This window comes from Carlito syrichta, unplaced genomic scaffold, assembly GCF_000164805.1.
Source record: "Carlito syrichta isolate Samal-C Ts95f unplaced genomic scaffold, Tarsius_syrichta-2.0.1 Scaffold304682, whole genome shotgun sequence".
In the NCBI taxonomy this organism is placed as follows: domain Eukaryota; kingdom Metazoa; phylum Chordata; class Mammalia; order Primates; family Tarsiidae; genus Carlito; species Carlito syrichta.
Window position 1 is genome coordinate 273,150 of NW_007248778.1, and position 24,062 is coordinate 297,211.

The following is a 24,062-nucleotide window of genomic DNA, read 5'->3' on the forward strand; positions in this document are numbered from 1 at the left end:
AATGAAAGCAACAGAGAGGCCACAGCATATTTAGGAACTTCAGGTAGTCCAATATAACATGCTAGGGAAAAGAGAGTAGGGATGGGGCAGAACAGCTAGGTAAAATTCTTATTCTTAAAAGGGTTGATATGTTCTGTGAGAGTTTATATTCTATTGTTTTGTTTTGTTTTGTTTTTAAATAAAAAGAGTCCCATTGAAAAATTTGAAGAATTTCCCAGAACTGAAAAGATCAGTATGGTGCCAAAAAGAATACCAGTAGAGTAACATGGTGAGGGAAAAAAACAAAGGCAGTGATACTAGAAAGAAAGGGTAACCAGGCTGGAGTCAAGGGAAGAGAGAAAGGACCTAAAGAGAAACTGCAGTGGAGATGGAGGTAGGACAGAGGGGATGGATTCGAGAGAAGTTAAGATGGAACTGACAGCACTTCACTATCAAGATTTATTCATTTCATAAAGACTTACTAAATTTCCCCTATGGGTCTGGCACTATTCCAGAAACTGGCGATTTAGCAATGAATGAAATGGTCAAAATCTCTCATAAGGCCTCCATTCTAGTGTGTGTTCATGGGCGAAGACTAGGTTTAATAAGCAAATATAATACCAGTAGTGATAAGTGATATGAAGGCAAATAAGACAGGGTGAGGGGATAGCGAGTGACAAAGGAGCAGCTATTTTGGACAGAGGTCAGAAAAGGACTCCCTGCAGGCCCTACGGGGGCTGAGGGAGACATGATGGGAATGGAAGCAAGAGGCTGGTAACAGAGGACTTTCAAATGGATGATGGCACAATCCACTAAGAAATGTACAAAATCCCTCATAAGGTTTCCATTCTAGTGTGTTGGTGGGTTGGGTAGTGCGGAAAGATTGGGCTTAATAAGCAAAAGTATTATCAGTCAGGTATAGTCAGGTGAGGCTAACAGGCACCCACACAGAGGACCCAAGTACCCAGTAGAGCAGTGAAAGAAGGGGTGAGAGTTACCTGTAGGGAACCTCCAGAACATCTGCTAAGGAATTCAGAGACATTGACTGTGACTTCCTTGTCAAATTAGAATGATCAGATTTCTCTATATAAGGACACCCATTGTGATAAACAAGAGTCAAAAATATTTCAATGAATTATAAAGTTCTATTTCTTGAAAGCATTTCAAAAATTTATAAGCACAAGTATATTTGAGGGAAAAAGAATGCTTTATTTAATAAAAACATGTTATACTAATTTATTTAAAATATATTAGTATCTTAATATCAACAAATAAATTACATCAATTGGAAAGCAGAAAAACTACCACAATTTAGTATAAGTACACAAAATATTCCTAAATCAAAAGCCCTGATGATAACCATTTTCAGAATTCAGTAATACTGTGTAATCAAGGTCTTTAATTGTCTCTTGATTAGAATAGTTGGATCACCACAACACTGCTCTTCCATGTTTCAATGCATACAATTTTATGTATTATTCTACACCATAAATGCAATATTCAAATTCACTTGAGCTGTGGGCCTGGAAGTTAAAGTTGAGCTGTTAGTTTATTGCTTTCAATTATTTTATCTGACTTAAGCTGATCAATCTCTTTCTGGTTGAATCCAAATTCTTTAAGTATCTCCTCAGTGTGTTCTCCTATAAAAGGATCTCTTTTGGAAGAAGGGGTGGCCGGAGTGTTCGACAGCAGAGGTGCAGGGCGGGGACTTACACCCTGCTCCTCATCAGTAATAAATGAGCCCCGTTCTTTGTTATGACAATGACGGTCAACCTCTTGCAAAGTTAGAACCGGAGTCACACAAGCATCTACGCTGTCAAAGATTTTACACCACTCTGCCTTCGTCTTCTTTGCAAATGCATCTGCAAACTTCTTCTTCATTTCTGGCCAGTCAGCCTTGTTCATCTGATCAGGAAGTTCATCAGACTTTAGTCCAAGTCCTGAGGAAAAAAAAAACAATTTCTTAAATTATTATGCTTTGGGTAGAGTGATTATAATCAATAACAATCAATGTTGCGCCCACCATACTGTGTGAAATAAAATGTTCTGTAAGGGCTTCTCAAATGAGTCAGGAGAAAAAAATTCAAAGTCATTTTGAAGTTAAAGCTAAAGGCTATAGAGGGAAGAAGTAGTCAGACTTGTCACTGCCTAGATTTTACTTACCTTTCATCAAAAGTAGTCTGTTTTTAATGTTCTAGTTTCCAGAAATTGATTTTGTTCCTCTGAGTAGATATTGAAAAGAAATTTCCTCGGGATGTTATTATCTGTCATATTGCATTTAAACAACCCCATATTCTGTATAATGCACCCAAGCCTCATAAAAAGTAAAATTTAAACAATTTTACACATGGCTATCGCAGTTTTCAAGGAAGAAGCCTGAAGACAAATTATTCAATTCTGGATTACAATTTTATAAATAATACCCATTTCTCTTTATATTGATAATATAAAAGAGCTGGAATGGCTGGGAGCAGTGGTGCAAGAGGATCGCTTGAGCCCAGGGTTCAAGGTTGCAGTGAGCTATCATCTCGCCACTGCACGCTAGCCTGGGAGACACAGTAGGATCCTGTCTCTAAATACATACATACATATTTTAAAGATAAAATAAAAGATCTTGAAAAGGGCTTTGTACTAGAAACAGAGGACTTGGAGGGTAGTCAAAGACTCACACAAACTGTTCCTATAGTAAACATGACAGAAAGTTTTATCAGCCAGACAATCAAGAGTGGGGCACTCAGACTTTCTTCTCAGGCATGAAAGGCCTTGAAAGCCCAACATCACAGTGCAGAGGACATGAAAGCAGCCACCTGGGGATTTAACAGAAAAGATGGCTTCTTGAGCTTATGACACCTCTGTGTTTCCTTTACTGACTGGTGAGCCTACCCCTGCATACACCCAAACTCCAGGGCTGATTAAATTCCACCCCAAGGGCCACTTTATAAGGGTATGTGGTATAAATGTCACTTTTCTTCCCTCATCCAAGAGAGTTTTAAAATGTGGATGGTTATGTGTCAAATGATAATGAAAGGTCCTTTTCCTTATACATAATACTGTGTGTAAGTTTAGCCAAGTTAACCAAGTAATCCCCACTTTTATCATTCTTTCCTTCTCTAGCATGTTGAAGATCAATGGCTAATTGTAAGCTGCTGTGAATATGGCAAAGTCACTACAGAGGTAAGAAATCATGAGTACTACAACATTTTCTTAAGGTGTTGAGGGATACGAAGAAATAAGGAGAACTAGCAGTTTCCCTCCACTACCAGTCCCACCCCCCTCCCTCCCCTGACAGTTTTCCACTACTGCCAATCGCTTTCGGAGGGAGGGGTATACCTCATCAACAAGGGTACCTGCATGATTGGTTATATATACCTAATCCTTAATTGTACCCCACATCTTTATAATAAATAAATTTTTTGAAAAAGAAAAAGAAAATAAATAGCTAGAAAGGAAAAAAATAAAAAGGAAATACATAGGATTATAAAGTAAGAGTGGATTTTCTGAGTTTTTTTTCCTTCATAGAAATATCCTAGACAAGAGATGAGATTAGTATTTTATATTCTTATAAACTTGAAATGTAACTTTAATAAAAACAATTTAAAAAAAAAAAATAAGGAGAATTAACATAGTTATGGACTTTTGTGAATAGCCACCTGTAGGATATATGAATAAATTGTCCTCCACAGCCACCAGTCCCATTCAAATACCAGCACAGAGATGAAGCCATAGTTTCAGGTTATCACTATAATCTACAAATAAATGTTTTTAAGGATGTCTTTCACTTGACCTTCCCCTTCCTGAGTGCCCCAAACTCGGTGACTGAAAGGCACATAAAATGAGCAGCTAGCCAAAAGTAGTGATTCAGATCAAAGTTACTGTCAAAAACACCTGTGCATGCTTTCTAAACAGTTTTTAAAATCAGGATGTGATAAGAACCATAACACTAAATAAAGCTGGAGCCAATATGTTTTCTAACAAACGTTATACTTGAGATGACACAGGTCACGGTTTGCATGCTGGAAAAATACCTGAAATCAAAAGTCCCAGCTCCAGCCCTAACTCTGCCACCCAGCTCTTGCATGGCCTGCCATCCCTTCTCAGCCCACACTCTCCCATCCTGCCCATGAGCCTGATCAAGGCCACAGGATTAACCACCAGTGGTTTACAGTGGGCTGTTTGCTGTGCTCCTGACACTCCAGTATGAAACTCGGAATCCAGTGGCCCAGAGAAATACAACTATAGACCGTGGCTAATTTTTATTGTACAGTCAGTATTGAATTTCTGACATTTTATATCAAACAGACTTTCAGGAACTGGCCTGGGGACTCAGCCACCATTTAAAATTGGGAAAGCATGTTTTAATTTCCAAAATGCCACCTTAAACACACACACATACATACACACACATACACGTACATATATACACACATATAATTACACAAAATGCTTATTGTTTAAATTACATGTCACAAACTTTACTGCTTTATAACACAATACTAAGTTCAAAATATGCAGTAGAAAATCCATGCTGTAAGCATGTAATATGACAAGAATGGCAACTGTAAACATAATTGTTTATAATGAAAACTGGAAAAAATGAAAATGAACTTGCATGGGGAAATGGCTAAATAAATTTCAGTACAGATAGATCATGAATTATGACATGGCTACCACATAAAAAGGGTCAGGGTGAAGAGCTTTTGAACAAACATGGAAAAGTGTCTTTGTTATACTGTGGTATAAAAAAGTATAGCTATAAATTATAAACTTATGTCACTGCATATGTAATTTATAAATTATAAAAAGTAAAATAAGTTTATAATTTATAGCTATCCCAAAGTAGAAGGACAAAGGAAAAGTTTTACTTCTACTTTTCAAAACCTGTATTGCCTAAATTTTTTCTAACAAAATATATTATTTTTAATTTTTTATTTCATTTTTTAAAATTGTGGTAAAATATACCTAACATTTACTGTTTTAGTCATTTCTCAGTGTATAGTACTACGGTATAAAACATATTCATATTGTTTTGCAACCATCACTACCATTCATTTCTACCACCCAACTCCAGAAGTTTTTATCTTTTCAAACAATTTCTGCACCCATTAAACAACTAATTCCCATTTCTCCCTCCCTCCACCCCCTGGCAACCACCATCTTACCTTTTATCTCCATGAATTTGACTACTTTAGGTATCTTACATAAGTGGAATCATATAATATATGTCCTTTTGTGACTGACTCATTTCATTTAGCACAATGTCTTTAAGATTCATCTACATTATGTGTCCGAATTTTCTTCCTTTTAAGGATGAATAATATTCCGTTTTATGTATATACCACATTTTGTTGATCCATTCATCTGCTGGTAGACACTTGGGTGGGTTGCTTCCACCTTTTAGCTAATGCAGATAATGCCACTATGAACACAGATGTACAAATATGTGTTATAGTCACTACTTCAATTCTTTTGGTTATATACTTAGAAGTGGAATTGGTGAATCATATGGTAATTCTGTTTAATTTTTTGAGGAACTGCCATATTGCTTTTCACAGTGACCACACCACTTTATATTCTTACCAGTAATACACAAGGTTTTTGTTTCTCTATACCCTCACCAATACTTGTAATTTTGCATTTTATAAGGTAATATTTTGAAATTTAAAAACAACTTCTAAAAATTACCTGTTGCTTATCTGATTGGACTATAAGAATCTTGCTACTCAAAATGACACAACATTCTCAGTGTTCTCAGATTTTTTTTTTTTTTTTTTTTTTTGGCCTAAAAAATAGCAACACAGTAGAGTGGAGTTTGCATCTTACAAAGAGTTTGCATATTTACATTCAGACACTGAAGATCTAAACTATAAGGGGGGATAAATGAGTTATGTAATTCATACTACCTCAAAAAATCATTAGAAGCCCGGCTTGGTGGCTCAGCCTGTAATCCCATGCTTTGGAAGGCTGAGGTGAGTGGATTGACTGAGTTCGCCAGTTCGAGATCTGCCTGGGCAACTTGGCGAGACCTCATCTCCACAATAGATCAAAAAATTAGCTGGGCGTGGTAGCGTGCACCTGTAGTTCCAGCTACTTGGAAGGCTGAGGCGGAAGGATTGCTGGAGCCCAGCAGGTCGAGGCTGCGGTGGCCAGGAGTGGCCACTGCACTCCAGTCTGGGTGACAGAGTGAGACTCCAACTCAAAAAAAAAAAAAAATCATTAGAGATGTGGGGCATGCCCACTAGGACCTAAGAGAGAAGTAATGTATATGTGATTAGTATAAGTACTATTTTTATAAATAAATATTACAAAAGAAAGAAAATGCTGGGGCATTTTGGCACAGACTGTGTAGATTAAGTGAAAGGGAATTTCATGTGCTTAAGTCTTTATAGCACAAGTCAGCTAAGAATCCTTAGAGAACTTTGAAGGTAGAAAGGAGGTTAATGCCAGAGACCAGCTCCAGCCGGGTTGGAGACATGAACAGAGACCATTCCCACTGACAACAATCAGGCATCCCCGACACTGGAGGTCTTGGAATGTACCACCCAATCCCCCCACCCCCCTACTATGTGTTTTAAAATAACAAATATACGAAGGAGGGGAGTTAACTTCTGGTACGAAAGAATAAGAACCTTCAAAAACCAGCATGGAAGCAACAAGTGCACCAGCAAAAATGGTCTGAATCGATTTTTTCATAATTCTGAAAATTAACTAAAAGCTTGCAACAATCCAAGCAGCATTTATTCAAGAAAAACAGCTAACTCTCAGTAAGACCAATGAGCTTTGTGGTATTATAACTTATACTAATTTCATTCCTCTCTCCCTAGCACTGTGGTAGCAGTAAAAACCAACTGCCTCTCAATTATGGTACTGTGAAAATCAGCAGAATAACAGTCGCTAGAGGGGATAAAATGAGTTTAGAGCTCCCCAAAAACTCCATCTACTGGGAATTGCCATTATTTCACCTGTTTGGCAGCTCCCTGAAAGGCTCCATTCTCAGGACTTGTCTTTATTTGATCTCTTTGTTAACTTTGCTTTAGCCCTAAAACATTTGCAAACAAACAAAAATCAGTGCCAATATTTTAACACTGCAATGAACTAGGTGGTGTTACTTTTGAGGACTAACGAGAAGCTGACCAAAAAACTTAAAAGGATATCCATAGGGGGGCCTTGAAAAGCACCAACATATTCCTGAGACTTTATTGAGAATTCCTGAGAAGGCCATGTACATTCACATGTGCAGGGATATGCACATGCCTGGGAGAGATCTAAGAAGGCACCTGGAAGAGATCTCTCTCACCCATGGCTGACCTTGAGGCTCTTCACAAGCAAAAAGTTAAAGCACAGAGTACCTCAGAAAAGCATGGGAGCTTTACTGGTTCAAGGTATTTAATGACATTTCTGTTCAATCATTAGCTGACCACTAAGCTAACTGAGCTGACTTCTATGGCTGCACTGCCAAATAATACAGATTTAGTCTAAGAAAGAAATCAAACAAATAGCAACAATAACAAATCCAGGATCAAGGAGTCTCACGGAGGGAAGGGGAGACCTGATTTCTAGAGCTGCCACATTAAATTATTTTAAATGCCCGGTTTCAACAAAAAAATCTGAGACATGGAGAGAAGCAGGAAAGTGTGGTTCACATACAGGAATAAAAGCAATCAGTAGATACTATTCCTGAGAAAGCCAGATATTGAACTTACTAGTCAAAGACTTTAAATCAGCTATTTTAAGTTACGTTCAAAACACTGATGGAAATCATATCTAAACAACTAAAAGAAAGGATGAGAATGATGTCTCATAGAAAATATCAACAAAGAGATAAAAATTATGTTTAAAAAAATAAACAAATTCTGGAGTTGAAAAGTACAATGACAAAAAATTCACTAGAAATAGCTCAACAGCAGGAGAAACAGGAGAAAGAGTCAGTGAATTTGAAGAGACGTCAACTGAGATTATCTAGTATGAGAAAGCAAAAGAAAAGAGAACAAAGAAAAATGAACATAGCCTCAGAGATATATGAGACACCATTAAGCATACCAACATACATATTAAGGGAGTCTAAAAAGGAGAGGAAAGAAAGGACAGAATGAATCTTTAAAGAAATAATGTCTGAAAAATTGCCAAGTTTGATGAAAAACGTAAATCTGCACACCCAAGAAACTCAGGTAAGATAAACTCAAAAATCTACACACAGAATTAATAAACAAGCTCAGAAAGGTTGCAGGATATGGGATCACTATACAAAAATCAATTGTATTTCTACACACTAGTAATGAACAGTCTGAAAATTTTTCCATTGTTGATAGTAATATTCTTCAGAATAAGTTTCATGAAAGAAGTGCAGCACTTGTACACTGAAAACTACAAAACAAAACAAAAAAAAATGTTTTTTTTTTTGAGTTGGAGTCTTGCTCTGTCGTCCAGACTGGAGTGCAGTGGCAGCTCCCGGCCACCGCAGCCTCGACCTGCTGGGCTCCGGCAATCCTTCCACCTCAGCCTTCCAAGTAGCCGGAACTACAGGCATGCACTACCATGCCCAGCTGATTTTTTTATTTATTGTAGAGATGAGGTCTTGCTGCCCAGGTGGGTCTCAAACCTGCGGGCTGAGGTAATCCACTCACCTCAGCCTCCCAAAGGCGCGGGATTACAGGCTGAGCCACCGAGCCCAGCTCCTTCCAAGATTTATGTACAGATTCAACACAACCTCTATCAATCCCAGTTGGCTTTTGTGCAGAAACTGGCAAATTGATTCAAAACTTCATATGGATGCAAGGAGACCCTAAATAGCCAAGACAATTTTGAAAAAAAAAAAAGTTGGAGGGTTCACATTTGCCAATTTCAAATTTATCACAAAACTACAGTAATCAAGACAATGTAGTACTAGCCACAACAGAACTAAAAGTCCAAAATTAAACCCTTATAGTCTTTAACAAGGATGTCAAGACCATTCAGTGGGGAAAAAATAGTCTTTCAACAGATTGTTAAACTAGATAGCCCTATGCAAAAGAATAAAATTGAACCCCTGCCTCACTCCATATGTAAAAATTAATTCAAAATGGACCAAATACTGAACATTATAAACTACAAATTTATAAAACTTTCAGAAGAAAACACTGGGATGAGATTATATAACTGGGAGTTTTCTGAATGATCTTCTATGCAAAGTCTACTAAAGGATAATAAAAAGGTGCTAATAAAGCTTATATATATGTTATTAGAACTCAACAGTACCTGCAGCAATTGTTTAGAACTCAGATCAAAAATAATTTTTTGAGACACATATTTTCCCACTGTCATTTAGAAATGCCTGTAAATAGTGATAATAAAAAGCTAACTGAAACTTAGTCAATTATATTGTGATATTTAAATTCTCTATAGAGAATGCACAAATATGCAAAGTTTTTGTAAGGTGCAAATAACACTGTGCTATGCCCTGCTGCTTTCCAGAGCTCTGCACCCAAGGCAGGTTGCTCCCACCACTTGATCCTACATATAGCATTTTTCTGTTCGGAATTTTGAATTAAATCTCTAGTCTTCGCTTTAATTTCTGATCAGAGAGGTACCCTATATCAGGGGTCTCCAATTCCTGGGCCATAGACCAGTACTGGTCCACGGCCTGTTAGAACTGGGTTGCATAGCAGGAGGTGAATGGCGGGCCAGCAAGTGGAGTTTCATCTGTATTTAAAGCTGCTTCCCATCGCATGTATTACTGCATGAGCTCCACTTCCTGTCAGATCAGTGGTGGCATTAGATTCTCAAAGATGCAAGAACCCTATTGTGAACCATGCATGTGAGGGATCTACGTTGTGTGCTCCTTATGAGAATCTAATGCATCTGGGGTGGAGCTGATTAACGTTAGCAGTGAGGTTTGACTGCACAGAGACCATAATAAATCAATAGCTTACAGACTCATCAAAACCCTATCAGTGAGTAGCAGGTGAGTTGATGTACTTCAATTGTACAGTTGCATCTGGCAGCAGCTTTAAGTCAGAATCCAACACTAATTTTAGTCCATGCATGGCCCGCCCATTATTTTATTTACCATTTCCATCCATGCCTCTTTCCCGCACTGTGCACTTGTCTCAGTCACAGTTTTGGTAAGCTCACAAGATAATCCTAGCCAAAATGAATAAAAAAACAAACATCATTGAAGAGCTTCTTTGAAAAAAGGGAAAGACCCAATGATGAGACAGCAGAAGACTCTAAGACTGCCAGCAAAAATAAAGCTGCATTTAAAAGAAAATACCAAGAGTCCTACTTAAATTACAGGTTCATTGCTATAGTTGATTCACATTCTCCAAGCTCATATTGTACAATATGTGGTGACCAGCTATCCACCAAAGCCATGAAATCTTCAAAATTGCTTTGCCATATGCCAAGCACCCTGCATTAAAAGACAACCCTCTGTAGTTCAAAAGGAAAAAAAAGTGACTATGAAGATCAGAAGCAATTACTGAAGGCCATCACTTCATCATATGTGTCTGCACTGAGAACATTATTCTTAGTAGCTAACAGCATTGCTAAAGCTAAGAAGCCCTTTATTATTGATGAAGAGTTGATCCTGTCTGCTGCTAAGGACATTTGTTGTGAACTTTTAGGAGAGGCTCTAGTTCAAAAGATGGCACATGTTCCTCTTTCAGCTAGCACCATAACTAGATGAATTAATGAAATAGCAGAGGATATTGAGGCACAATTGTTAGATAAGATTGATGAGTCACCGTGTTGACAATAAGGCAACAATGCTTGTTTTTGTGCGACACATTTTTCAGGAGGAAATGTATGAGGATATGTTATGTACATATTTTTGCCAACCAATACCATAATTGTAGAACTATTTGAGTCTTTGAATGATTATACACAACAACTGAGTTGGTTGTTTTGTGTTGGTATATGCACGAATGGAGTGGCTGCCATGACTGGACAGCTTTCTGGTTTCACTACTCAGGTCGCTTTTGAATGTGAGTCTACATACTGTATCATCCATAGAGAAATGTTGGCTAGCTGAAAAATGTCACCTGAACTTAACATTTTGTAGGCTGCGATTAAAATCATCAACCACATTAAAGCACATATCCTTAACTCACATCCGTCTGCGCAGCTCTGTGAGGAGATGGACACAGAGCACGCATGTCTACTCTTATACACAGAAGTGAGATGGTTCTCTAAAGATAGATCACTGGCCAGAGTTTTTGAGTTGAGAGCCACTCCAGAGATTTCTTTGAAAAAAAAGTCACCACTGGCAGCACATTTCAGTAACACAAAATGGGTCACAAAACTTGCTTACTTGTGTGACATACTCAACCTGCTCTGTGAACTCAATCTGTCACTTCAGAGAAGAACAAAAAGTTCCAGTCAGCAGATAAAGTGGCTACATTCAAAGCCAAACCGGAATTATGAGGGCAACAGGCAAACATTGCGATTTTTGACACGTTTCAAACATTAGCAGAGATTTTGAAAGAGACTAAGCCAGGGTCTTCTTTCTTCCAGCTAGTGCATGATCATCTATCTCAGCTTTCAAAAAAGTATGAGCATACTTCCCAACCACAAAAAAACCCCAAATTGGGAAGAAATGGACCTGTGACTCATTTGTGAAAAAGCCAGGTGAACTGACTTTGTGCTAGAAGAAGATCAACTGCTTGAGATCTCAAATGACAGTGACCTTAAAAGTACGTTTAAGAGAACTTCAAATCTCCATATGTTCGGGATTAGAGTCAAGGTGGAATATCCTGAGATTGCCACAAAAGCACTGTAAAGCCTTGCTTCTATTTCCAACATCCCATCTTTGTGAAGCAGGGTGTTTCCAGTGACAGTAACCAAAACGAGATTAAGGAGTAGACTGGACAAAAGCAGCACAATTTGGGTGTCACAGTCTCCCATCACCCCCATATAAGACCGTCTAGTTGCAGAAAAATAAGCTCAGAGCTTCCACTGATTCTGCATTATGGTGAGCTGTATAATTATTTCATTAACTATTACAATGTAATAAAAATAGAAATAAATGTGCACAATAAATGTAACGTGTTGAATTATCCCGAAACCTTCCCCCCCACCTCCGGTCTGTTGGGAGCCAACATCTATAGCTACATGGCTGAGGCCTGTAAAGGCCCATCTGGAAGATCGCCTCTGACATAGGATATCAGTTATACCTATAATATTGGCATGTGATTAGTGACCAGTGTGCATACATGGCAGTAAAACTTATAAGTAAATCTCAATACACCTGATGGAAAGTGCATAGCAGAATTATTTCTCTTTTTCTTTCTAAGTTTTACTTCTTTCTAGATATTTTTAAACTTCTATCTCCTGGTAGACTGGTTAGTCAGCTTTGGAAAGCTGTTTCCCCTAGGGCTAAGATTAGAAACTAAATTACCATGATAGTTTTGTCGCCCTGCCCCTAGCCAGGCAGAACATTTTCTTTTGTTTCGTTAATTACCGAAACTCTGTCTGCTTCAGCCCATGGCCGCCATCTTGGCAGCCATGCATTTCCTTGTTCAAGAGTGTGACAGCTACTATTTGATTTTTAGAGTAGACTTGTTAGGATAAAATATATACATATACACTCATAGTTGCCTAAATTTATGCTTGCTGTTTTGTTTCCTTTTGCTACATTATTCAAATATAATAATTACTATACGATTTATGAAAGAATTAACGATAAGGTATTAGCTTAATAAGATATAGCATAGTATTAAAGTCCAATCACTAGATCATATAAAAATTAAAGTTTAGACATATGAAACTCATATGAATTATAGTAAAATTTGGTAGTTTAAGAATAAGTTTTAACTGAGTTATAAGGCATTACGTTAAATCATAATAGGTTAATAGTATAACTGACAGTTAAGTCATTTAACTAAACTTATAGATTATAGTATAGTGTTAAGTTGATAATATTAATCGTTAAAAATATTGGGAGTCAGTGAACTTGGATTGAACCTAGAGTTAACTTAGAAAATTTTTTGTATTAATCAGGGTATAGAACAAAGAGTATAATATGAATGATTCATTGAACACTATGGAAAACACTTTGAACGATTTGTATTGAAGTTGTGCACCTGTGACCTTAATGTAAGCACGGCAGGCATCATGGAATTCAAATTGTTTGCTTGGAAATTGCAGATCTCGTGGTGGTCTTGTGATGTATAGTTTGTAAAGCACAGAACTTGTACGCCCCCAGTAAGTGATTATCACACTGCTGGAGGGTATAGAAAATGGTATATGAGTTGGAAGGAGTCCAAATAAAATTTGGCTTTAGTCCTGATCAGACTGTTCCCAGAAGAACTGCCTCCGAGTAGTCTCTTCTCGCCGTCCAGATTCTCTGGTGCGGGTCCTAACCTACCCTTGGTCAGTGCTGGTCACCGACACCGGTCCATGGAAAAATTGTCTTCCATGAAACCAGTCCCTGATCCCTGATGCCAAAAAGGTTGGGGATCCCTGCCCTATATGATCTAGATAAACCACTCTGTTCTACTATAGTTCTTTCATTTTGAGTTGGTGAAGTTAATATGTTTGCTTGTACAATGCTTCAGACACTTGCAAAAACAATCATTCCAGCTATATGCAAATAACTTTACTTAGTATATTGCATCTCAAAAGCTCCCAGACATAACAATGAAATGCTAAACTTTAACTAGAAAGATGAATGCACTGTGATGAGCTTTTCACACCACTTCAGAGTATATTCTAAAACTCCTTAGGGTCTACATTATTTACAGTGAACTTTAAATTCAAACATTTCTTAGGAACAAAATAACTCCTGCTCAATTACTTAATTAGGGAAGATGATATTCCATATTTTCCTGCTAACCTGTGGCAAGTTGCCAAGAAGGCAAGACTCTGCAAGAAAGGTAAACTGCAAAGGCATGCTGATAACACATTCCAACAGAATTTCATTTGCCAAAAACTCTCCATGCTCTGGTGATGGCTGAAATTAAAGTACCATTAGAGACTTCTATCAAAGAACAGAAACTGGCTGGTAAAAGCAGCAGATCATTTCTAAAAATGAGTAAGATTTCAGAACACACGGGCAAGATAAACATCTAACACTACAAGACATGAAATGTAAATGCTCAGAGATTATCAACAGAACATCCCACAAAGGGAATCATTATTTTTCAAAACACTCGGCTATTTTATAGACTAGTGAAATTACCTGTCAATTTAAAAGATAGGGAACACACCTCACGATATACTAATGGCTATAATTAATTAGGTTAATTAGAAAGTAGGTATATAATAAAATACATCATGGATTTCCAAAGGCCCCAAAATAGAGGCTAAAGAGCATCCACAGTAAGGGGGTTTGGGGGAAGCAAGTAAAGGTTTTACCTCTGATAAGCTGTGAATAGAACTGGGGTTCTAGTGCTCCAACAGCCATGAACTCCCCATCCGCTGTCTTGTAAGTTGTGTAGAAAGGTGCTCCACCATCCAACAGGTTCTGTCCTCGAGCTCCTTCCCACAGATTCAATTTTTGGCTTTTCCACAGAAAAGAACTTAGATATGCTGTTCCTTCCACCTTTGAAGAAGCAGAATAGAATATTCATCTGGATAATTCCAGTAGAAAAGCATGATTAACTCCTCCTATTTAGGTTTTTATAAATATCTGTATAAAATGCTTATTTTAGAATGAAGATTATATCTAATTATACCAAGAAATACCTTTGGTATTTCTAGAAAGTGAGTTAGAGTGGATTTATGGTAGGATAACAGTTGGCTGCACTATTCAGTTCAGAAAATACTGTAAGACATAGAAGGAATTACTTTGCTTCTCCCTTTCAAATAATATGATAAGCCGGGCTCGGTGGCTCAGCCTGTAATCCTATGCCTTTGGGAGGCTGAGGTGAGTGGATTGCCTGAGCCCACGGGTTTGAGACCCACCTGGGCAGGCGAGACCTCATCTCTACAATAAATAAAAAAAAAAAAAAATTAGCCGGGTGTGGTAGTGTGCGCCTGTAATTCTGGCTACTCGGAAGGCTGAGGCGGAAGGATCGCCGGAGCCCAGCAGGTTGAGGCTGCGGTGGCCGGGAGCGGCCACTGTACTCCAGTCTGGGCTACTGAGTGAGACTCCAACTCAAAAAATAATGATAATAATAATATGATAAAATGTTGACAATTTTTGAAGGCAGATGAAGATACATAAAGGTTCACTGTACCAGTTTCTCTACTTTTATATATGTTAAGAGTTGCCAGGATAAAAAGATAAAAATAAAGCAAAAAGATTTTTGGCCGGGCTCAGTGGCTCAGCCTGTAGTCCCAGCACTTTGGGAGGCCAAGGCAAGTGCATTGTCTGAGCCTGCAGGTTCAAGACCAGCCCGGGCAACTTGGTCAGACCTCATCTCTACAATAAATAAAAAATTAGCCAGGCATGGTAGTGCGTACCTATAGTTCTGGCTACTTGGAAGGCTGAGGTGAACGAATCACCTGAGCCCAGAAGGTCAAGGCTGCAGTGGCCGGGAGCATGCCATTGCACTCCAGCCTAGGCAACAGAGAGAGACTCCAACTTAAAAAAAAAAAAAAACAAAAGGATTTTTTTAAATCTTTCTGATCTCAATACCTATAAACACATTAATCATATCATAGTTTAAATATAAACCACTTTACAGTAAAATTCAGCTTATTATAACTTGACTTTAATCCTAAGCAAATGATATTTGAGTATCTTATTTAAATATATTTTATTTTTAATAATCACTTGAAAGTTATATTTTTTAAAAATATGGGTGGTGGTTATAATGGGTTCTCTGAGTCCAAACAAACTAGCTTGGGAATATCACCTTCCCACTGAGTCCTGAAGTAACAGGAGTAGACTCACATAATTAAGTGTGATTATCACAAAGGTCAAACTCAAAGCCTAGGTGTACTGGTCTATCTAAAAATATTGACTTCCTGACATTTATGGCTTTCCTGATCCTAATGAGTCTTCCCCAGGGAGAAGGCCATCAAAGCATCCTTGTCTCAGAGGTTACCAATAGAAAGGGCCTCATTCCAACTGCCTGCATGGAATTTCTCACAGTTACTGCCTGTGAAACAACCACAAGATATGTCTTGGAATACACCCAATTTTCCTTTTTCACTGGGAATCTTATGCATACCTGAATTTATGGCTGTGACATTTGTCAGCACCAAATAGTCGAGTTCATATAAGTTGTCTATGGCAGTGCTTTTTTTGAGGCTGGGTTGCACAGACCTTAGGGAGTTCTACATTTATGCACATACACACACACACATATATATGATACACACACATACAAGGTCCAACAATTAAGTTTGCGAACTCATCCCAGAAAAAGTGCTACATGGTTCAATGCTGAATATCACTACGGTCACCTTCAAAGTACTCCCCTTGGGAAGCTATCCAAGAGCCAGCACCTAGTCTACCCATCAAAGCAATTTCGAACTCTTTTTCTAGAATGGCCATTAGAGCTGTTGCCGTATTAGCTTGATGTCCTGAATGTAATCAAAATGTCTTCCTTTCAATATTTCCTTTATCTTCATGTAAAGGCAAAAGTAATTGGGGGCCAGATCAGGTGAGTAGGGAAGATGTTCCAATATAGTTATTTCTACAGTGCTGCCAACATAAGCACATGGTGGCAAGTTCAAGAACTCAATTGTCAGACCTCAACAAATAAAGATGAAAACTTTGATGGCCAATCCAGAAAAAGAGTTCTAAAACTGCTTGGACAGGTGGACTAGGCACTGGCATTGGTGCATAGCTTCCCAAGGGAAGTACTTCGAAGGTGACCATAGTGATATTCAGCATTTTTCTAGGATGGTTCACAAACCTAATTGTCAAACCTTGTAAATATATGTATATAAGTACACTATTTTAACTATATTTTATGTTTATGCTAAGCATATATTTATATGTGTCCTATACCAAATTCTGACACATCAGCGCCTCAACTCATTATTAGTTACTACACCTTAAAATAAAGCCTCTCCTTCCAATTTTGCATAAATTTTGTCTTGCATTTGAAACACTATTGAGGAAAACTTTTGTTCTTCATGGATCTTTTCTCCTCTTAATTTGGGCTTGCTCATACAAACTCAAGTTAGTATTTACTACAAACAAGCACCTGTTTTCTGCTCAGACCTTGCCTCTGTTAAAGGTTAATAGTCAACAGGGCAATAACAAATGAACTCAAAGCAATCTGGGTTGTCATACAGTGCTGGAGATAGTTTTGACAGGGAGTTCTGAATACTGCTTATCTGACTTTCACATTAGGCCAAAGAGAAGTTTTTAGATACTATAGTGAGCTAATCTTGAAACAAAACATTTCTGTTCTATTTCATCATAAATGAAATGCTATCTGAAATTTTAAACAAGCTACTTAAAAACTACAGTTATTTCTAGCTAACTTCCATGACTCACGATTTTCCTTATATGGGGTCCAAAACAAAATGCAGCAATAAACTGAATACTGAAAATGATCATACCTAACTTCAAGTGCTTGTATTTATCAGAGCAGCTTAATTGGCCTGACAGCATAATATATATTTACTATGTAATATTAAATAGATGTATGCTAATAAAATACTTTAATCTCTTTTCTATCTGGATGTCATCATGAGGCTGTTAAAAAGCAGATATACCAACAGAGTTACAGGGCCAGTTTGGCCCACATGGGATAAAAACAGGGATCTAATCCCTAGCATCAAAGACACGGCAGGAGCCATCTCTGTCTCTCAGACCTGGTGGTGACTGCCCAGACACATAGCTTCTCTTTCCCGTCACCCATATGCCAGGAATTTCACCACAGGCCAGAGCCCCTTGACACAGGAAAACTGTAGCCTCAATTCCCCACCAACCTTTGATACTGTTAAAATAAAAACTTCAGACAAGTTAAAAATTTTTTTTTTTTTTTTGAGTTGGAGTCTCACTCTGTCGCCCAGACTGGAGTGCAGTGGCCGCTCTCGGCCACCGCAGCCTCAACCTGCTGGGCTCCGGCGATCCTTCCGCCTCAGCCTTCCAAGTAGCCAGAATTATAGGCATGCGCTACCACGCCCGGCTGACTTTTTGATTTATTGTAGAGATGAGGTCTCAACTGCCCAGGCGGGTCTCGAACCCGCGGACTTAGGCAATCCACTCACCTCAGCCTCTCAAAGGCGCGGGATTATAGGCTGAGCCACCGAGTTAAATTTAACAGAGTATAATTAAGCAAAGAATTACTTGCAAATTGGGTAGCCCACAGAAATAGACTAGGTTCAGGTTGACTCTAGTCCTATCCCATGGCCAGCAAGGATGTACAGACAGAAAAAGGAAAGTGACAGACTCAAAACAGAGGTGAGGTACAGAAACAAATGGATTGGCTATGGTTGGACGTTCGCTTATTTGAACATGGCTGCCTGTGAGTGGCTGAAGTATGGCTGCTGTGATTGCCTGAGACAGGGCTGCTTGTCACAAGAGTAGGTGGTTACAATTCATTATGTACAGAGAAACCTTTAGGCAGAACTTAAAACAGGTAAGGAGGCGACTTTAGGCTAGACTTAATTTAACAACACTGTTTTTGTCATGTTGTTTGGCATCCTGTGGGCCAATTCTCAGTGTCCCCAGGTCAGGTGCACGCTCCCAGATCAGGGCAAATACAGCAAAATGGACCCCACATTCCCCAGTTATCCTAACTGGACACAAAAGATAAACCACGCTCCACTCTTGCTGAAATACAGTTCAGAGGGGTCACAAAGAACAGCGTGAGATGTGTCCTGATGACAGCATCATGAGGCTTATACTCAGTATAGGGCTGGGTGTCAGTCATCCTTGAGGACGGGACGGAAGCACAAGTCAAGGCTTCTGAGACAAGGAAATTCTGGTAGGAAATGGATTGTGCAAAGGTCACCAAGGAACCAATCCAATTGATATTCTCAGTCTTCAGATCTTGGGGTGACCACACACATTTGACTCTCCAATCATTCCCTTTTTCTTTGTTTCCATGACAACACTCGCTTCTGTTTCTCTACTGAGGAACCAAGGAGAACCTCAGTCCTTGCTTCTCTTCTCTACCCACACGCTCCATAGATACAGGTGTTCTGTCCCTTTCACCAGTGAATCATATAGTCTCACGGAGCTCCCAAATCACTTCCAAATTACTCGAAAATCTGTTTCCAGTCCCTAGCCTCAAGTATCACACCTGGATATCTGAAAGGCACTTCAAAACTGAAATGATCAAAACTGAATTCCTTTTCTTCTAGTAAAAATAATCACAAAGACAGACTCATAAGATGCCTGCTATATGCTGGGCACTGTTTACACACTGAACAACGGATGAACTCATTTAACTATCTAACAAAACTCTGAGTCAGATGCCATTATTATCTTCATTTTACAAAGGAAACTGAGGTACAGAGAGGTTAAGTAACTTACCCCAAGACGGCAGAGCTAGTAAATGGCAGAGCTGGGATGGAGGCAGTCAGCTGTCAGAGTCTGTGCTGCTGACCATTGTGCCACACTGCCTTCTCCTTCAGCTGTCTAGCCCTAGGGTGCCAGCAGTGTCACCCACCAGGTCAGCCAAGCAAGGAATATGGGAGCCAACCTTGACTCCTCCCACTTCCCTCTCTGCCAGTTCATTAGCATCAGTAATTTTACATCTCAAATATCCTTTAAAAGCAAACAGGCCCTACCATTAACTGTTTTAAAACTTTCCCAATCTCTTTAGCAATAACCCAGTCACTGGTCTCTCTGCCTCCAGTCATCTTCTTCAAACCCATTCTCCATCCCACCTCCAAATGTCTGTGAAAATGCAACATGTCATGGTGTTGGATTGGGTTCTCTTACCAACTAGCAGTGAGACCCTGAGCAAGTGTCTATGTTTCAGTTTCCTCCTCTTTAAAACAACAGTGTATTCCAAATGAAGCTGTTCTGAGAATAAGAAGAAATCACACAGGCACAGTGCTCAGCAGAGCATGAGGCAAACACTCAGTGGATGACAGTGAACAAACAGAAGCATTATGAAAGTGGAGCATCACCCACAAAATGCAGCAGGAAGGTCCATTTTACTTTAGCATCCTTGAGAGTCTCTCTACCTGTTGAAGCAGAATTCTTGAGCTCAGTTTTACATGAAGATTGCTTGAAAACCTTATTCTAAGCACAAGAGGTAATGTGGAAAAAATTGTTGAAATACAACATAGGAATCAGGTGAGTCAGGAAAAGTTTTGAGAATTGACTCCACAAACAGATGATCAAAACTGACATATATAAAGTGTATGAGGTTAAAGAAAAGGATACCCTTGGTCTCATTATCTCATATTATTTAAAAGGGGACTGGAGCAGCCATATACTGTACTTGGGAACAAGTAGGCTTATAATTTTCCCCAATTATTACTCACCATATTTGCATCAATGACCTGACCCTTGCCAGAGCGTGTACGTTCAAAGAGTGCCAGCATAATGCCCAAGGCACATGTGAGGCCACCACCACCAAAGTCAGCCAGGAGATTCAGCGGGGCATATGGATTCTCACCACTTCTGCCAATTTTTGATAGAACACCTACATCATTAAAAACAAATTCAATGTCTCTTTTACAATTAATATCTTTTAAAAATAAATATATAAGTATCTTAGAGGAATAACTGATCTTTCTAGTCAATGATATAAGTGAAAACTAGTACACAATGCTTTTGCAAATCTGAGTCTATTTAGCAACTTTATAAACAGGTTTCCCTCAAGACAAGCTCTTTGTTTTGTTGTTTCTCCTCTCTAAAACTTTATCCCAATGAACATTTTCAAAATTTTATTGCTAAGTTTTTACTCACGGAGTTTTGGGGAAAAAAATTATTATCAATTCATTTTACAGTTTTAAAACACTATATGCACTGTCATTCTTATGAGAAAGAAATGCAAGAAAATGCTGATACACAAGAAAAAGAAAAGAAATTCAATTTTAAAATAGATATAAAAAGCCAATTCTACACCTACTTCTTTCCTCACCCTTTAAATGTGTGCTCATAGAAAATGTGAGACTTCCTTTTGTCAATAGCACAAGTTTTTAGAATTCTAGAATCAGGCCATTCTAAGACATGTTCTCACAGGCAAAAACTCTAATAAAGTGATATTAGGACCTGAAAACCATGGGCCTCTTCCATAGAAGTTTGATACAATGACTCAGGCAATGATTCTCAATGTGGTCGGAGTAGGGAGGGGCAAGATTCGGTAGCTGTTAGAATTAAATTATGTCAACATTTTCAAACTATAGAGCAGCCTAGCTCCTAGCAGGGGCTAATCTAAGAACTGGCTCCACAAATGTAGAAACAAATGTTGCCAGTGAGAATTTACTACTCCTCAGATGTGCTAAGGGGTGAGGTGGGAGAGAGAAGGTTATGTATGATTGTCCTAAAACCCAAAACAACCCATTTTAAACAACCATGTTCTCCCGATTCTCATAGATACTTAAATCTTCACTTTTAAAGATTATTATTTTTATTTTTTTCAATTTAAAGATGTGGGGTACAATTCAGGGTTAAGTATACAAATGTTCATTATGTAGGTACCCTTGTTGATGAGGTGTGCCCTCCATTCCCCAGCAAAATCCCTTTACTGTCAATCCTGCCCCCACCACCCTCGGCAATTTCCCACTACTGACAATCCTTTTCTTATAGTATTATGATAATTGTTCAAGGTCCACTTGAGTGAGGATACGTGATACTCAGTTCTTTGTTTCTGTGATAGATCAGTTGGTATTAAAGATTATTTTTAATCAATGTACACATAGATCTTCACTGGGAACACATAAAAGGTGTAGAGAAATTATTATTTTGTTTTCAACATACCTGACAAAGCCAAATAGTTGATATCATGGCCAGCTAACTTGGAGAAGCTGCCAGAATGGCCAAATCCACTCAACCTGGCATAGATAAGCCTCGGATTCTCCTGCTGCAGAATCTCTGGACCGAGCTGGAGTTTCTCCATGACACCTAAGGGAAAAGTAACAGTCTTCTTAAGAGAGCATGAATTGAGCATGGTGATAATCCCTTCTCTCAGACCAACGTAAACTATCACTCTTGCAAGTAATAATAACCGCATCTGTCATGGGCTAATAGCATGTTTTCAGCAGTTAAAGACCCAAAGAGTGACACTATCATTTGTGGAATGTGTGGCTCTTCTGTCCTGGATGTTAATTCTCCCAGCATTTTCCTATTTCCCTCTAGACATATCCAAGCCTACTCAATCCCACAGTAGGGTCTCACCCTTTAGGCAGCCCATTTTCCTTTCTGCCCACAGTAGTGCCTACCACCACATATCTCATACTGTGGTTATATAGGCATACACCCATCTTCCCTATTAGCTCAGAAGCTCCTCCTGCAGGATTCTCCCCCGATCTGTTTCCACAGGTCCCTAATATCAATCAGTACCTTCAAGAAAAAGACTCAGTACAAGTCCATGGAAGGAAAGGTTAGCTACAATTGCACCCTGAAGCTATCAACAAGTATTGCACAAACCCCAGGTAACTAGCAGCTGATGTCTCCTGAAACTAAGTGTTTATATAATAAACTCATTGTCTTCATCTTCTTTAGGTTATCATAAATCACAAAAGATTTCTAATCATCTACATACAGAGGTATCAGCCACAACCCCTCACCTGAAGACCACATATTCCCAGTCTTACCTTTCTCCTAATTACAAGATCTTGGACAAATTAGTTAACCATGCTGAGCCTCCCTCATCCTCAAATGAGGCATTATCACATTATTAAATTATTACTGTTACAACCTTGAACTATAGCTGTGAGAGTTACACTAACACATTTAAATGTCTGGTGTCCCGTTTACCAGACATTCACTGACTTCCTGCTATAGACCAGGCAATGCTTTGGATTTGTACTTAAGCAAAATTAACTGGCAGCTGTCTGAGAATGGATTTTAAAAACACCAATTTTTAAAAGGCTGCACACCAGTGTCAAGACAGTTGCAGCAGGTATGGAGAAAAAGAATCCCAAGACTGGTAAGAAGGAAGAATGACTGGATTAAGGATTACTGAAATTGGGTGGGGTGAAAGATTGGAGTCCAGAATGAAGCACAGGTTTCTGATTCAGGCAACTGGGGGATATTGGTTCCACTCACTGAGATAAATAATACAGAAAGAAGAGATGCCATTTTAGAAGGAAAGAGGAATGACTTGATTTGGGATTTGTAGAAGTTGCCTGGGAGACAGCCAGTCAGAGATGTCCAGGATCTGTGTCTGCCAGCAGTCTGCGGCTCTGAAAAAGAGGGCACAGATATAGATTTCGACATTATCTGTCTGCAAAAGGAGAAAATGACCGGAATGGATACGGTGGCTCCAGGGAGCAGAGTACAAAGTAAGTGAAATGAGCTGATGCTGAAACTCGAAAGTACCAGCATTTAAGGAAGGGAGCATCAGCCTTGATCTGTGGATGGTCTGGGAAGGTACATCCCCCCCAAATGGTAGCTAAAAGACTAGGCACCTATACGGAGTTTTCCAGGAGAGAGAATCTACGGCTTTCATTGGATTCTCTCACAGGGTTCAAGACCCTTAAATAATTAAGAAAGGCAACTATAGAAAGGTTATTAGAAAGAAAAAAAAAAGGAACTTGGGAGAGAGGCTAGAGGAGAAATAGGGCAACCGTAGTATCTCCGAACCCAAATTCTGGAAGATCGTCTAAACGGAGGAATGTTCACTACAACATCAAATGAGACAGAAAGATCTAGAAAGGATAGGTGGGCAAGGGCTCATGTGGCAACTGGTCAAAGGTGAGGCGAGCGCAGCCTCAATCAAACGGCCAGGCCCCGTCCTCTGGCCGGAACTTCCCCCCCGACCCCCCCGCGCGCGAACCCGCGTCAGGCCGGGGCTCACCACAGCGGAAGGGCTCCAGCACCACGTCCGCCCGCGTGCACATGCGCCGCAGCACGGCCACTCCCTCCGGCCGCTTCAGGTCCAGCACCAGGGAGCGCTTGCCCCGCGACAAGTGGCTCACGTCGCCGCTGGAGCCGGGCCGGTCTACGCGCACCACCCGCGCCCCGAAGTCCGCCAAGATCATGCCGCAAAAGGGGCCTGGGGCCAGGCCGGCCAGTTCCAAAACCCAGATGCCCCGCAGCGCCATAGTGCACCCCAGCCCCGCTGAATGAGAAGCCT

General features: G+C 39.4%; 1 protein-coding gene across 2 annotated transcripts; it reads right to left on the reverse strand.

Annotated features, from left to right (window-relative positions):
- Positions 1 to 1,163: 1,163 nt before the first annotated feature.
- Positions 1,164 to 24,055, reverse strand: AMACR (alpha-methylacyl-CoA racemase). Of its 2 annotated transcripts, XM_008060634.2 has the most exons (5): positions 23,784 to 24,055; positions 21,743 to 21,886; positions 20,302 to 20,462; positions 14,308 to 14,494; positions 1,164 to 1,919 (listed from the first exon to the last, which is right to left on the reverse strand). In XM_008060634.2, the coding sequence occupies exons 1-5, from the start codon at positions 24,028 to 24,030 to the stop codon at positions 1,510 to 1,512; spliced, it is 1,149 nt and encodes a 382-aa protein (XP_008058825.1). In that variant the 5' UTR covers positions 24,031 to 24,055; the 3' UTR covers positions 1,164 to 1,509. The 2 variants fall into 2 exon arrangements, with proteins under 2 accessions (XP_008058825.1, XP_008058826.1); XM_008060635.1 differs by lacking the exon at positions 20,302 to 20,462.
- Positions 24,056 to 24,062: the final 7 nt, after the last annotated feature.